General features: G+C 41.3%; 1 protein-coding gene across 2 annotated transcripts in view; it reads right to left on the bottom strand.

Annotated features, from left to right (window-relative positions):
* ZCCHC2 (zinc finger CCHC-type containing 2) overlaps window positions 1-13,553 on the bottom strand; it is a 41,558-nt gene that overhangs the window by 25,334 nt on the left and 2,671 nt on the right. For both annotated transcript variants that reach the window (XM_048939281.1, XM_048939283.1), the window contains exons 2-3: window positions 3,401-3,512; window positions 139-215 (exon numbers count right to left, since the gene is read on the bottom strand). In XM_048939281.1, the coding sequence (XP_048795238.1) occupies window positions 139-215; window positions 3,401-3,512 (189 nt within the window). The remainder of the gene's footprint in view (window positions 1-138; window positions 216-3,400; window positions 3,513-13,553) is intronic.

The following is a 13,553-nucleotide window of genomic DNA, read 5'->3' as shown; positions in this document are numbered from 1 at the left end:
TAGGATAATCCCAAGAATTTCTGAAGAGCCCAATGTAATTAAAAATGACCTTCTGAGCAGGTCTTTGAAACAAGCTGTATGCCTCTACAACACATAGATATCATGAAGACATTGGTGTGCTGGAAGTTATTTGCTTACTTTGAATGTGTACTCCAGATGTTTGTCAGCCCTTTTTCTTGGTACTCCTTTCAGGGTTATCTTCTCAATGTGTACAGCTGAAAGAAAAAGAGTTTACTGCACATACTAAAATTACAGTTTAAAAACATATCTACTTATCTAGCTACTCTGAGTAGTGCCATACATCTACTGACTCAGAATAACTCCCTCCTTTTCAGGTGCTATTTTACTGTAACAAACTGTAGGGGGCAGGTAGAACCTTGTCCTCTTCAGTGTATTTCTCTGACCTGACCACAGTTCTTTCATTGAAGATCATGGGAATTCCTGTGTTAACCAAGACCTTACTTGGACCTGAAGTGACATAAATACAACAACCACTGGAAATGAAAAAGACAATGAAAAGAAGTCAAGATTCATCTTTATTCTGAGAAGTAACAAGTGCTGAAAAAAATCCCAAAACAAATTATCTAGTGACAGTGTCTTCCACATCTGTTCCTGAAACATCAAGTAGTGGTGAGAGCAAACTGAGAACCACATTTCTAAAAACCACTTAGGTGGAAGAAATGTCTTGGTGAAGGCCTCAGAGACAGAAATGAGTGTTACCAAAGAGAGAACAAGGAGCAGAAGGTCACTGTAATCACATCAGAGTACCAGCAGATTGAACTGAAACAGAAGCAAAGCACTTTAAAGCATTTGCTACTTTAACACTCCTTCCCTGAAGTGCGCTGTGCTTAAGATACAGGCAAATTCTGGCTGTGACATAAACAGCAGCAACTGTATGTATGGCCTTCAGGATTTGGAAATGTTCTTGAGAGCACAGAACATTATTGTTGTAATACTGTACATAAAAATCCTTATAGAGCTGAGATAGGTGTATCAGCTTTCCTGCTACACCATTCTAAGAGTTCAGCAGAATTTTGTTCCTTTACAAGCACCATCACGACAAGTAAAAAAAAATCTTATTTAATAACAGCTCCACCAACTATCCACCACAAAAGCTCCATCCCAGTGCTAACACTCTCCTTGCAATTCTTAAGTCCCACGAGACACATACTGGGAACCACTCAAAACAGCTACAACTATCGATCTCCTACAAGTACTTGCTACAAAGCATATCCTAGGAATTTAATGAGTTACCATTTCACCCATTTGAAACAATCTTGAAGTATCACCCCTGTCTGAACACACCAGAACTACGAGAACCAAGTGTATGCAATGTCCTTAATAGAATAATAAGCAAGCACATACAGCCCCAGTGGTAGTGTTACAACTCTCCATTCTTTTCTTGGGAAGAGTGACAAGTACTGAGTTGGAACCGCGTGTATATTGGCTGTGGTCAATACTTTACCTACAAGTTAAGTAACAGGACAACTGGTTTGTTTTTATCAATTAATGAAGATTAGTTACTGCAAAATCAAAGAAATACGGGATGAGCTGAGGTTGCTGTTAGAAAAGGCTATGGCCTAACATTAGTTTGGCTAACTGAATCTTTTTAACAGCCAGTGTTTAAATCAATATCAGCTGGGCTGATATTCAACAGTTAATTAAAAAGCTGATTCCCGCGACTGGAACTAAGAATAATGTTTTAATTTCCATTATTTCCCTACATGCATAAATTTAACACACATTAATTACAGAAACTAATCACCACCATTAACATTCACATACAGACATGCTTTTTTTCTAGTAAGATTGTGTTTATTTTGATCTATTGATGTTATCAATGCTAAATATATTTCTTCTCTACCATAAAGACATCTTATTACACACTGTAGCACCCTTAACTTCCTCAACTTCTTTTGCTGCAGTCAATGCTCAGTCTTAATAAATGATACAACAGGTAATTACTGTGTTGTTGCAGGACAGCCTTAGCTTCACAGTTTCAATAGCCTACTTTAAAATCTTGTTTCTACAATCACGTTTTAGCTATTCTAAATGGCTAGACCAAGAAGAAATGTTTGAATACATGAGCCAATGAGGCATGTAGCATCTCTAAATGTATTCTAAATGTAGCAGATACAGTCAGGGTGATAAAGTCAAGCATGCGTGTCACTGCTTCCATTTTAAGTATTAAAATTTCAGAGAACCAGTATCATTAAAATTGAAAATAAAAATAATTTTTTAATGGTCTGCGCTGTTTTTAACCCGCTAAGGAGACTATATTAAGGACTCTATATCATAAATCTAACATATCACTATCACAAAATTATTCTGATCCCTCGCAGCAGTTTGTTAATATGGTAATATAATTATTGAGATGTATTTAAGCATTCAGATAGATTCAATTATTCAACTTTGCTCTGCTTCTGTTACTTAATTCAAGAATGCTTCTGCTGAGTTTCCCATTTCTGTTTCTAATTTGTGGATAGGAACATTCTGTATTTAGAACTCTACAGCAGGTTTTCAAATATGACTGTTGTCTGTAATCTCACATAATCTTTCTGGTTGGTTTTTTGTTGTTGTTTTGTTTTTCCCAAGGAATTAAAAGTCTCAAAGCACAATTAAATCTCCACAGTAGAGGCAAAAGGACATTTATCAGGATAAAATAGCAAGCTTTTCCCAGATTGCTAGCTCTTCACTAACTGGTGGATAATGTAGGCTTCCCTTGAGTAGACAAGTGAGCTGCTTGTTGAAGAATAAAGGCTAAGAATAAATCTGTTTCCAATACTCACTTCTTCAAAGTGTTCTAGCAATCACACTAATGTTCCGATTGTGCTCTGAAGCCTTATCCTTCCTCTTCCCAGCAGAACCAAAAGTGATTTACTTCATAAGGAAAGTTCTCCCACTTCTCCAAGCTACCACTCCTCTAAAACCTCTTCATGTGCCTTTTTCCTTTCTTTATTACTTTGTGTTTTAAGACTAATCAGATACAACCGAATGATGCAGCAAAAGCCATTCACAGATTCAAAGTATGTTTAGTTTTGCTTCAAATACTTTAATAATGCTAATACAGTGACATAAATTTTCTTGCCTTCTCCCAAATGCCACATCTCTTTCTTCAGGACGAAGCCCATTTGCAATCAGTTTTCATACATGCAGTCACTAGTATTTAGCAACTAACAAGGATGATAATATGTCATAATAAAGACCAAGTAATGAGCAGAGAAGCTAACACACTTACCAACCACTCCAGATTTAGATGAGTACAAAGACAATGTAATACAAGAGCTGGTTAGTTACAAGCACCTCTAACTAACAAAGACTTCCACAACTTCAAGGTGAGTTTCACCTTCAAAAAAAAAACCACCAAAGAACTCCCCAGAAGAAAGTGCAGGCTACATACCTTCTCGCTGAGGTCTATGGGAAGCCATTGGCAGTCCATCATGAGGTGCTGTGGTCCGTTCTAGCAAACTGGTCTCATTACCTGACGTGCAATCACTGCGGGAAAAGTCATCCTAAATTCAGAAGGAAAAAAAAAAGGAAGTGTATTAATAGAATGTAAATAATACAAGCACTTTTAACAGCAGAAATCACACCATAATAGTTATATTAGTGATACATATTAGTAATAGTTGTGTAGTTATAATAGTCTCCCAGAGTGGGAGGAAACCAAACTAGGGAGAAGAACTAACCTAGCAGAAAGATGTTAAGTAAAAATGGACTTTGTGTGCTTTTTTTCTCCTAGGGTAACACAGAATCATAGAGTGACCAAGGTTGGAAAAGACCTCCATGATCACCAACCCAACCATACATCTACCAGCAATGTTTCCCACTACACCACTAGACCCTTAGTACAACATCTAAATGTTTACTGAATGCCTCCAGGGACAGTGACTCCACCACCTCCCTGAGCAGCCCATTCCAGCACCTGACCACTCTTTCAGAGAATAAATTTTTCCTAACATCCCCTGGAGCACCTGATGCCATTCCTTTTAGTCCCATCACTAATATGAACCTATATAATTTTTCCCAAATTGAGAGAAAACGTTTACGTATCAATTTACTTATCTTTCAGTGACCAAACATTAAAAACCAATCCAACTAGCCAACATAAAATTCAAAGCAGTGTAATGCCTCCAGTGACTTTAGAGGTAACAGGTTTTGCCAGTTGACCAACGTAAGTCTACATTTCAAAGAAGTGACATAAAATAACACCTTAAAAAAAAACATGGGCATAGAATTAGGAAATACTTGGAAGTTAGCAGTGAGTTCATGTTTTAAGTCAGGTATCTCATTTTACTTGTAACAAGTAAACATATGAGCTTAGTATATGCATGCAAGTACCATCAATATGCAAATATGTTGACCTCTGGGCAAGTGGGATGGCATGCAGGGTAGCAGCAACACAAAGGAGGAAAGAAGGTTCTCTATTTAGCACAAATCAGTGACATACTGTTCTTCTTTATTAAGTACTGGAAAGTAGAACAGAAGTTTGTTTTCTTGAAAAAGCTTTCAAAAGAAGCAAATTAGATGGAGAGTATTCACTGCACCACAAATACTTAGCTGTCTGAAATATTTAGGTCTGTGTGAAAACTAGAAGTAAAGCAATAACCTTATTAGAATTTCTTAAAACATATAGTTACTGAAGGAAATGGATACTTTTTGAAGCAGGTACATATTTAAAGTTCAGTCTTTTCCTCTCATTCAGGATAAAGAGTGCTATTGCATTACGTCCTTCAGAAGACAGGGGCAGAAGATAAATCCTTGGCAGAATTTTTATTATTTTTAAATAAAGGAAGCATAAAGTTTTACAAATAAGTGCCAGAACGTGAAAGAGTTGCTTTTGTTGTGTATCTGTTTTTCCTGAAGGACTCAAGATGGGACAAACCAGCAGATAGGACTTGTTAAGCCTTGTCTGGTATTGAGGATCCAAGACTGTCACAAAAAAACCACACTGAGGAAGCACAAGTGTCAAAACACAACAAAACAGTCCACAAATTTTTCAATGAACTTTGAAGATTTGACAGATGATCCAAGCACAGCTTGCTTCATTTTGTTTAACCAGCTTTACATCAGCAATCTACTGCTTGGCTATAAACTGAGGTAACTCCTAACAATACTTAGAACTCCTTGAGCACTCAGGTAAATCCTGCCCAGCACATACCTATAACTGATTGTACACTGGATAAGTCCATGGCAGTATAAAATCAGCATCAGTGCGCCCTTAGATTGCACTGCAAATGGGCAGAGGAACTGGAAAGCACTACAGCTCTCTCACCCAAGACAGCATTTGGCTTACGTACTATACTGAGCATCAGTAATTTCAGCTTTCAAAGCAATGCGACTTAAGATACACAGCTCTTGTTGTGTCAAGCTAAAACTCACACCAACCCCTAGTCACTCTGTAGACAAGCTCAGCAAACTCCTTTACTGACCAAAGCATCCTTTCATGCTCCAAGTGTCTAACAGATCACAAACACAATGTCAGACCAGGAACAAGAATGGGAAGAAGCTGTGTGTCAGTGGGACTGCATTTTAGCAGCTCTAGCAAATTTGCAAGCTTCACAAGTATAGCCTGGTGAGAGCCACTCCAAGATCTCTTGTAGACTCCCACTGACACTGTTTTGTCTGGTATTTCCTAACACCCAAACACACAACCAAAAGCAAGCGTTTCAGTTCTTAAGTGCTAACTACCGGGCATGCAATATTCACAGAATTGTTAGCATTTGACCATTAAATTCACACTGTTAAAACAGATTTGCTTAAGACTGTCCATACGTATGACTAACTGGCTGTGACCAACTATATTAAATTAACAAGTTCAGTGCATGTTTTGGTGTGAATCTTCCTGAAATCAGAGAACTGAACCCTTTTTTTTTTTTTTTTTTTAAAAAAAAAAGACAACGTTTATTGCCTGGTAGAAGTAAAGCCTTTGTTAAATGGCATCCATGTGTTCTGCCAAAAGCAGCTGTGATATCATCCACACTGCATGCAGAAGACAACAGAAATTTGCATTTATTCTGACAGCAGCTCTCCAACTATTAAATTTTTAAGAGCTGAAGGCAGAGCTGCACTCATTTTAAGGAGTCAACTGAGAGTTATACCTGATCATCACTTTCTTTTACTTAAAAAAAAAAAAAAAAAAAAAAAAAAAAAAAACCACACACAAAAAGATTTATAACCAAATCAATTTGAAGTCAGAACTTAACTTTGCTCTTTAAATCAGGACATTTGTTCTATTAATAGAAAAATAAACTGCAGTCTATTCTAAGAAATAACTAAAGTGAGGAAGTCAAAGAATTTGTCAGCAGTTTTTAAAAGAGTTTAGAAATAAAATTTATTTCAAACATATATTTTGCTCAGATAGAAGCTTTACTGCTTCTATCAGAGAAGCAGTAAAGGTTGCTGCTGCACCTCTTCAAACTAGTAAACTGCTTCTCATCAGCAGTATACACCATCCTTGTAACAGTGTTCAAATATTTTTGCAGAGAATTATTCTACCACGGTTACTTTTCTACCTACGGCAACATTCTCCCTATAAGATGAACTACACTCACATTCAAGGGCTCCCTCTAAACTGCAAAATAATATGGGCTTCAAACCTGTATTTAAACAAGCCCTGGCATGGATATTTTTACACATAATTGTAAGCACAGAAAAAAAATAATTCACTTGAGAAACTCTTCACCTGGCAATTTAAACCAGTATTACATGCATGTATTCTGTGACTGACAGCTTTCATAAGACGTGATGGAATACAGGAGATATACAGAAATACAGTTAGATAAGAGGCAGCTTCAGCCAGCTCTGAAATGGAGCTGCTGCCAGTCCACACGTAACGCTGCTCACACATCTGTGATAACATATTTCAGCACGGATAAAAAATGCCACGCAGCAGCTGAGAGAAAGAGCAGCGAGTAAAGCACGAGGGAAGCAGCTCTGCAGGCCCACGGTCAGTGCAGGAGGAGCTCCAGCTTTCCTTTCTACATGTAAAGATGCTGTGGTTTGTAGCGCTGCTGATCATGATTAAAATACAGTGAAGCAAGAAGTGTGGGTGGCCACAAATGAGTTGCCAGATAATTCATCTGATAATCTCACAGATCTTTGTGACGTTAGCTACATTTCTCTTTGAAAGTGAAGCAAAATAGTGCTATAGAAATTGTCTGCTCTCACAATCTAGACCAGAGCACTGCAGCTAGAACACCATTCCTGCTCGTATGGTTGAAACAAGTACTGTACTAAAGAGAAAGACCTGGTGCTTGAGATGCCTTTTAAGTCACAGGACACAAGCATCAGCCGCTGAAAAAGGTGAGTCATACTGCTCAAGAGGACACTGCTCTGTTAAACTAACATATGTGAGCTAGTCTACACACAACAGATGTCCACACTGCCTTCTATTAGCATAGACTGCTGATGAAAAAAAAGCCATGCTGGTATCGGTTTGGCAATATGTAATGAAATCTGTTACTGGATAACATACTAATCATTGTGATTGATGCACATAAGTCTTCTGATGTTTGCACTGCACTTTCATAAAAGATCTATTCACGCATCAGCTCTGATGAACACTAACAAGGGAAACCTGCTTACAGCAGTTGGATAGCTTGATTAGTTCTACATGCCAAAAAACAAAAGCTTGTTTTTCTGCAAGACTTCAGTTGATGTGCTGCTAGGGGCAGCCTTGCAGGCTGTGCAGATGCAAACCAGCACAGCTTACTCGTTCATGTACAAGTGGGAAACTGGCAAACAAAGCCAGATGTTAATAAACAAACATGAAAGAAAGCACCTTGGAAGGATCACCATTCTTAAACGCAACACCTGTACCTTACATAAATGTGAATAACATCAGAGTAATCTCTATTAGATTCATAGAATCATAGAAGAGGAGAATATCCCGAGTTGGGAGATCTGGTGCCAGCTGTGGGACCAAAGCTATGATTCACTCAAAACAATCCTTACAAGCTGTTGTCCTTACTGCCATACTGCTATACAGCAGATGCAGAGCTATGTAGCCATGCTGGCACAAAGGCTCAGTAAGACCTCTTACAAAGTAAACAGCTGAAACCTCACATTATGTACGTGCCTGCTGAACCCTCTCCTGATGACAAGAGCAGAAAGATGAAGCCTTGAGACTCAAGACCATATGCAACAGAAACTGCTTTCTAGTACTTACTTAGTGCTGTTGCCTGGATATAGAGAGAGAGCACATTCATGCTGTCTTGTACTTAAACAGAAATTCAGCACATGCACCTAATACTCCTGGATGCAAAAATACAGCAGGGGTAGCAGCAGACCCAATTCTTGAAAACTTGTACAATGATGACAACTGTTGATGCAGCAGATTGTCACCCATGCAAAAAAATCCTCTTACTCTCTTGAACAAGCTGCAAGCCAGATGTAAGATAAAACCGAAGGCAACTGCTCAACTGGCATTGCTGCTGAGTTACACTCCAGTTTGCAAGCTTTTAACTTCACAACTCCAACAAGCGTGCAACCTTAGCTAGTGGGAGGTGTCCCCACCCACAGCAGAGGGTTGAAACTAGATGGTCTTCAAGGTCCCTTCTAACCCAAGCCATTCTATGATTCTTCTCTAACTCAGGCCATGACTGGAGCTCTGCATCCAATTCTGAGCTCCCCAGAACAAGAGAGACATGGCACATTGGACAGAGTTCAGACAACAGGTCACAAAGATGATGAAAAGACCGTAGCACCTCTTCTCTGAGGAAGGGCTGTGAGAGCTGGGACTGTTTAGACTGGAAAAAGCTCAGGGGGATGTTGCCAGAGAGGAGGCTGGGAGTGCACAAAAAGCTGGGAGGGGACAGCCAGGACAGCTGGCCCCAGCTGACCAAAGGAATATTGCATACCATGTCATCATACTCAGCAATAAAAGCTGGGGGAAAGAAGGAAAAAGGGGGCACATTCAGAGCAATAGCCAGGGTTTGTCTTCACCATTATCTCTGATGAGCTGTGCATTTCTGGAAGTGGATTAATATCTGCCTGCCGGTGGGAAGCAGAGAACAGACTCCTTTTGCTTTCCTTGTGTGCACAGCTTTTCCTTTACTAGTAAACTGTCCTTGTTTCAGCCAGTGAGTTCTCACACTTTTATCTTTCAGATTCTCTCTTCATGCCACCTGTGGAGAATGAGTGACTGGCTGTGTGGTGCTGAGCTGAGCTGCCTGCAGTGTTTAAACTATCTATAAGAGGCAGCAACAATATACTGCGAGGGACACAGAAAGCTTCCAGTAGGTCGCCAGGTGATTTGGGGAGTAAGCAAACCATACAAAAGCTTCAGCAATTCCATACAGATCAAACTGTAGCGCTGCAAAATCACAACAATTTTGAGACAAAGGGTATACCAACCTCTAACACAGGATTATTAACTTCAGCTATCAAGGCCTATGGCAACTAAACTCGAAGAACCAGGCATCTCAACAACAGCAGTGATTTTCAATGCTGACAGAACGCTGCACCCTATGTTTGCTCAACACACAGAAAGGTCTTCAACACCCATCTGCACCAGAATTTTTACCTGGACTTAAACCACAATTTCTACCCAGCCTAGCCAGGCCATGACAAACACAGATCTTGCAGCTAAAGCCAGTAATGTAGCAGTTCAGATGTTCCTGCATCTCCCGTTGGTTGTTTGTCCCACAACATCGTGTAGCTTCAGTGTTGTCTGTTGACTGAGAAGAAAATTACTTGGATGTTCAGACTGATACACAGAAGTCATTCTCACAACCACCTACAGTGACAGAAAGATTGAAAAACATCAAGAATGGTTCACTGAAGTACAATTAGTACTGAGAGGTGACAAAGCCTTCATTACTTCTTCCAACTCCTTACACGGAATAATACATCTAAGATGCAAGGTTTAAAAGTATTCTTTCATGTACAGAAGTTCTGAACAATAAAAAAATCTGTCATTCTCTTTTCTCTCTCTCCTAAGATAGCTTTGAAGGCTTCAAATCCCTTTTCACAATTAAATGTATTTTCACTTTCTTCCACCATAAAGGACGAGATTAGGAGGCTAAGGAAAGTCAGGAAGCTTACGAAGCAATGTAATTTGCAGCCAAATCTTTGAGCTTGTCTTCCACAAACTTCAGCCTCTACAAGTATAAACAATTATGATTTGGAGAACGCTAAAGAGCCTCATTAAATCAGGGAGGAAATGTAGATATTCAGTAGTGTCTTCTAAAACATCTATGGCTAGACATCAATAACAACAAGCAAATGGGATGCAGAGATTGAAGTAGAGAGACATGTACATACTCTAGTGCTGTCATAGATACTTGTCTTACCTCTGGCATCTGCATCCTTTTCTTCAGAAAGAATAAACTGAGGATCCTCATGACTACAAGCCATGAAGATCCTACTGACTACAAATAATGTTGGGCAATGCTGAAAACCCAGCCACGGCTTAACAACAGTAAAGTAAGTGCAAGCATTAGGAAGCCATGGGTATACCTGCAATGCTACCATTGCCTATTTAAGACAACAGAGAAGAAATTGACATGGAAACCAGAGAGAGGTTGATGAAGCCCAAGGTAAGTTCACTTAACAAAGCTCTTTCATTTTATCTATGACTTCCTTTCCAGAAGCCTTCCAGAAACATTTCTGGACATCCTTAACTCCTGTTTCGAGCGAGAAAAATTTCTGCTAAGAGACAAGGGTGTTACGGTCACTAAGAGAGCACGAGCACTTTGTATCTCTGTGTGCAAAACATGTAAAACATCATACCATAATAAAAAAGATTTCTGCCAACAACAAGATGGCAACTTCATGCTTCTGCCTTATTTAAACCAGCCTGAAAACACACTTTCCCTCACACCATGATACTTAAAGCTGAGTATATTGGTCTATTGCAGATTCAAAATGGGATTGCCTGTATTTTCCCTCATAGCTCTTAGAATCTAAAATTAAGTTCTACTATCTTTCTCAGTTGCAAGTCACTGAAGATCAATCATGAAAGTACCTTTCTCCTTCACAGACAAAATAAACCATAAATAGAAACTACTAAACCAAGTATTCCGTAAATAGAAACTTTCCCTTTGTTTTTAAGTAGGGACTTTTGCTGCAAAGACTCCTCAAGTCAGCTAATTGCAATACTATTCACCAAACAATTACCTGCAGGAGATAGCTTATTTCAATAGAACCTCAGTTCTGTTACCATCAAATATGCCTGATTAAATGCTCCCATGTCTAACACAAATCACATTTATTACGTTAGCATGTATTCAGACCTCCTTCAGTATCACAGCATTCAAATTTGAGGTGTGGAATTGAGCATGACAGACAATAAACTTCGACCTCTATGCACGTATTAAAAATATATAATCAACACATGAATTAAGCTGTGTTCTTTGATTTAAAATGATTATATTATAATAGTCATATCAGCAGACTTTTAGCACATTGGTAAGTTTGGCTTATGAATACAGATGTGAATGCTGCTTGTTTATTTTTATATGTAACTCTACATTCAAAGTTCACATTCTGCACAGCTTAATTCACCAAAGGCTTGCTTTCCAAGTAGTGTTACTCCATCTTCATTACAAAAACTGCAAATTGTATCAGGTGTTTCTGCCCTAACTAAACAAAGTGCTTCAGAACATTTAGTTAAAGAAACAAAGGTTTTGCAATTACAATGCAATCCTACTTCTGCAGATCCCACTCCATCAGCACTCTCCCCAATATCTCTGAATCTACCGACCACTTCCAGCTGAATTCGTAAAAGGTTATCACTAAGAAATGTTAAGTTCTTAAAGGATAATTAGAACAGGAGACCAAGAGTAACAATTCTATTAATCTTCTATCAAGAGGCAACTTCAACGTGAGGTCAATCCTACCAGACAACAAAGACCCTAACCAGAATACACAGTCAAAGTCACAGGGGGAAAAAAGTTATGTCTTTGTTGTCTGGTAGGATTGACCTCACATTAAACACTCATATATTAAAAAGTATAAATATTTATACATAAAAATATATATGATTTATACATATATATATACATGAATATTTATATATTAAAAAAATAAAACTTTACACTCCGGTAACCAGAACACGTAACCATCAGTCAAATTCTTCACAGGTGAACCTCTTGAGCATCACTGCTCATTACATGCAGTTCACATCTCAGAACCACTGAACAGTTTAGGTTCAGTTTGGAAGGGACCTTGCAACCCACCCAGTTCCAACCCGTGCCCTAGGCAGGTCTACTACCCACCAGCTCAGCTGCCCAGGGCTCCATCCAACCTGGCCTTGAGCACCTGCAGGGATGGGGCAGCACAGCTTCTCTGGGCAGTTGTGCCAGGGCCTCGCCACCCTCTGAGTGGAGAACTTACGATGCACATCTCACATAAACTTCCTTTAACAGCCATTTCCCCTTGACCTATCACTACACCTCCCGACGAAGAGGCCCCCCTCCAGCTTTCCTAGGGGGGCTGTCGGTCCTCGCTCAAAGGGCTTCACGCCACGAAGGGCACAGAACAGTCTGTCAGGCCCGGAGCAGAACCGATCTCCTCCGGAGCTGATCTCACACGACCGCGGTTCGGCGTATTACTTCAGCCGTACAGGGCGCCAGCTCCCTCCCCGGGACCCTCGGCGGAGAGCCGGGAGCGCAGCGGGAGGGGCGGCTCGGGTCCGCCCGCGCCGCTACGTCGGCGGGGAGCGACGGCGCCCTCCCGTTATGCAAGACGGGGCTCCCCGCCCCCGGCCGGAGGGAGGAGGGGAAGCCGCCCTGCGGGCACGTGACAAGCGCGCAGGCCCCGCCGCCGCCATCTTGAACGGGGGCGGGAAGCTGGCCGCCGGTCCTCGCGGCGCGGCCCGGGGAGGGGTCGGGCGGCGCGACCCCAAGGACGGCCCTGTTGCTGCCAGCGGGGAAGGAGGTGGGAGGAGGACGCGGTGCGGCCGCGACGGCTCTGTCCTCCGCACCCGGGAGACAAAGCGGGAGGTCAGCCCTCCTCCTCGCGCCTTGGGCCAGGCCGGGCCGGGCGGCGGGCCGGCCGCCGCGGCGCCATTCGTGGCTGCGGGCGGCGTTCTCCGCCCTAAGGCCGTTTCTGACCTCCCCCCGGCCTCAGCGAGGAGGGCACGGCCGCTGTCCGACGCCTCAGGGACGGGTTGGTGCCGGAGGGCCCGGCCGGGCCGCGAGGTGCTGCTGGAGGCCCGGCCCTTCCCACCTGAAGCCGGCCCCAGGAAGATTCAAAGAGCTCTTTATAAAGCATCTCACAGCATAAACGCGGTGCCCTGAAGGCACTAAATTTCACAGATTAAAGGAGGATAAAAAGCACGTGGGCACCTGACAGGATTTTATATCAAGTCCAATTTCACAGTACGGCTGCATTTGCAGAGGGAAACCTTTAACCATGTGTACTCTGTTACCTCGAGTGTGACATCCAAGGGTGTCCACTACACATGTGAGCTGAAAAACCTCAGCAAAAACCCATCGATGCCTCTGGTACCCACTGGCCATTAATCTCTGGAAGCAGCTCTGCTTTATTTACAATTTAAGAAAGAAAAAAACCCCGCAGCAGGGATGCAGCTTCAGGCCCGTGCAGAC

Source organism: Lagopus muta, chromosome 3, assembly GCF_023343835.1.
Source record: "Lagopus muta isolate bLagMut1 chromosome 3, bLagMut1 primary, whole genome shotgun sequence".
Classification (NCBI taxonomy): Eukaryota; Metazoa; Chordata; class Aves; order Galliformes; family Phasianidae; genus Lagopus; species Lagopus muta.
The sequence above is the reverse complement of the archived record's forward strand: the minus strand, read 5'-3'. Positions and strand labels throughout refer to the sequence as shown.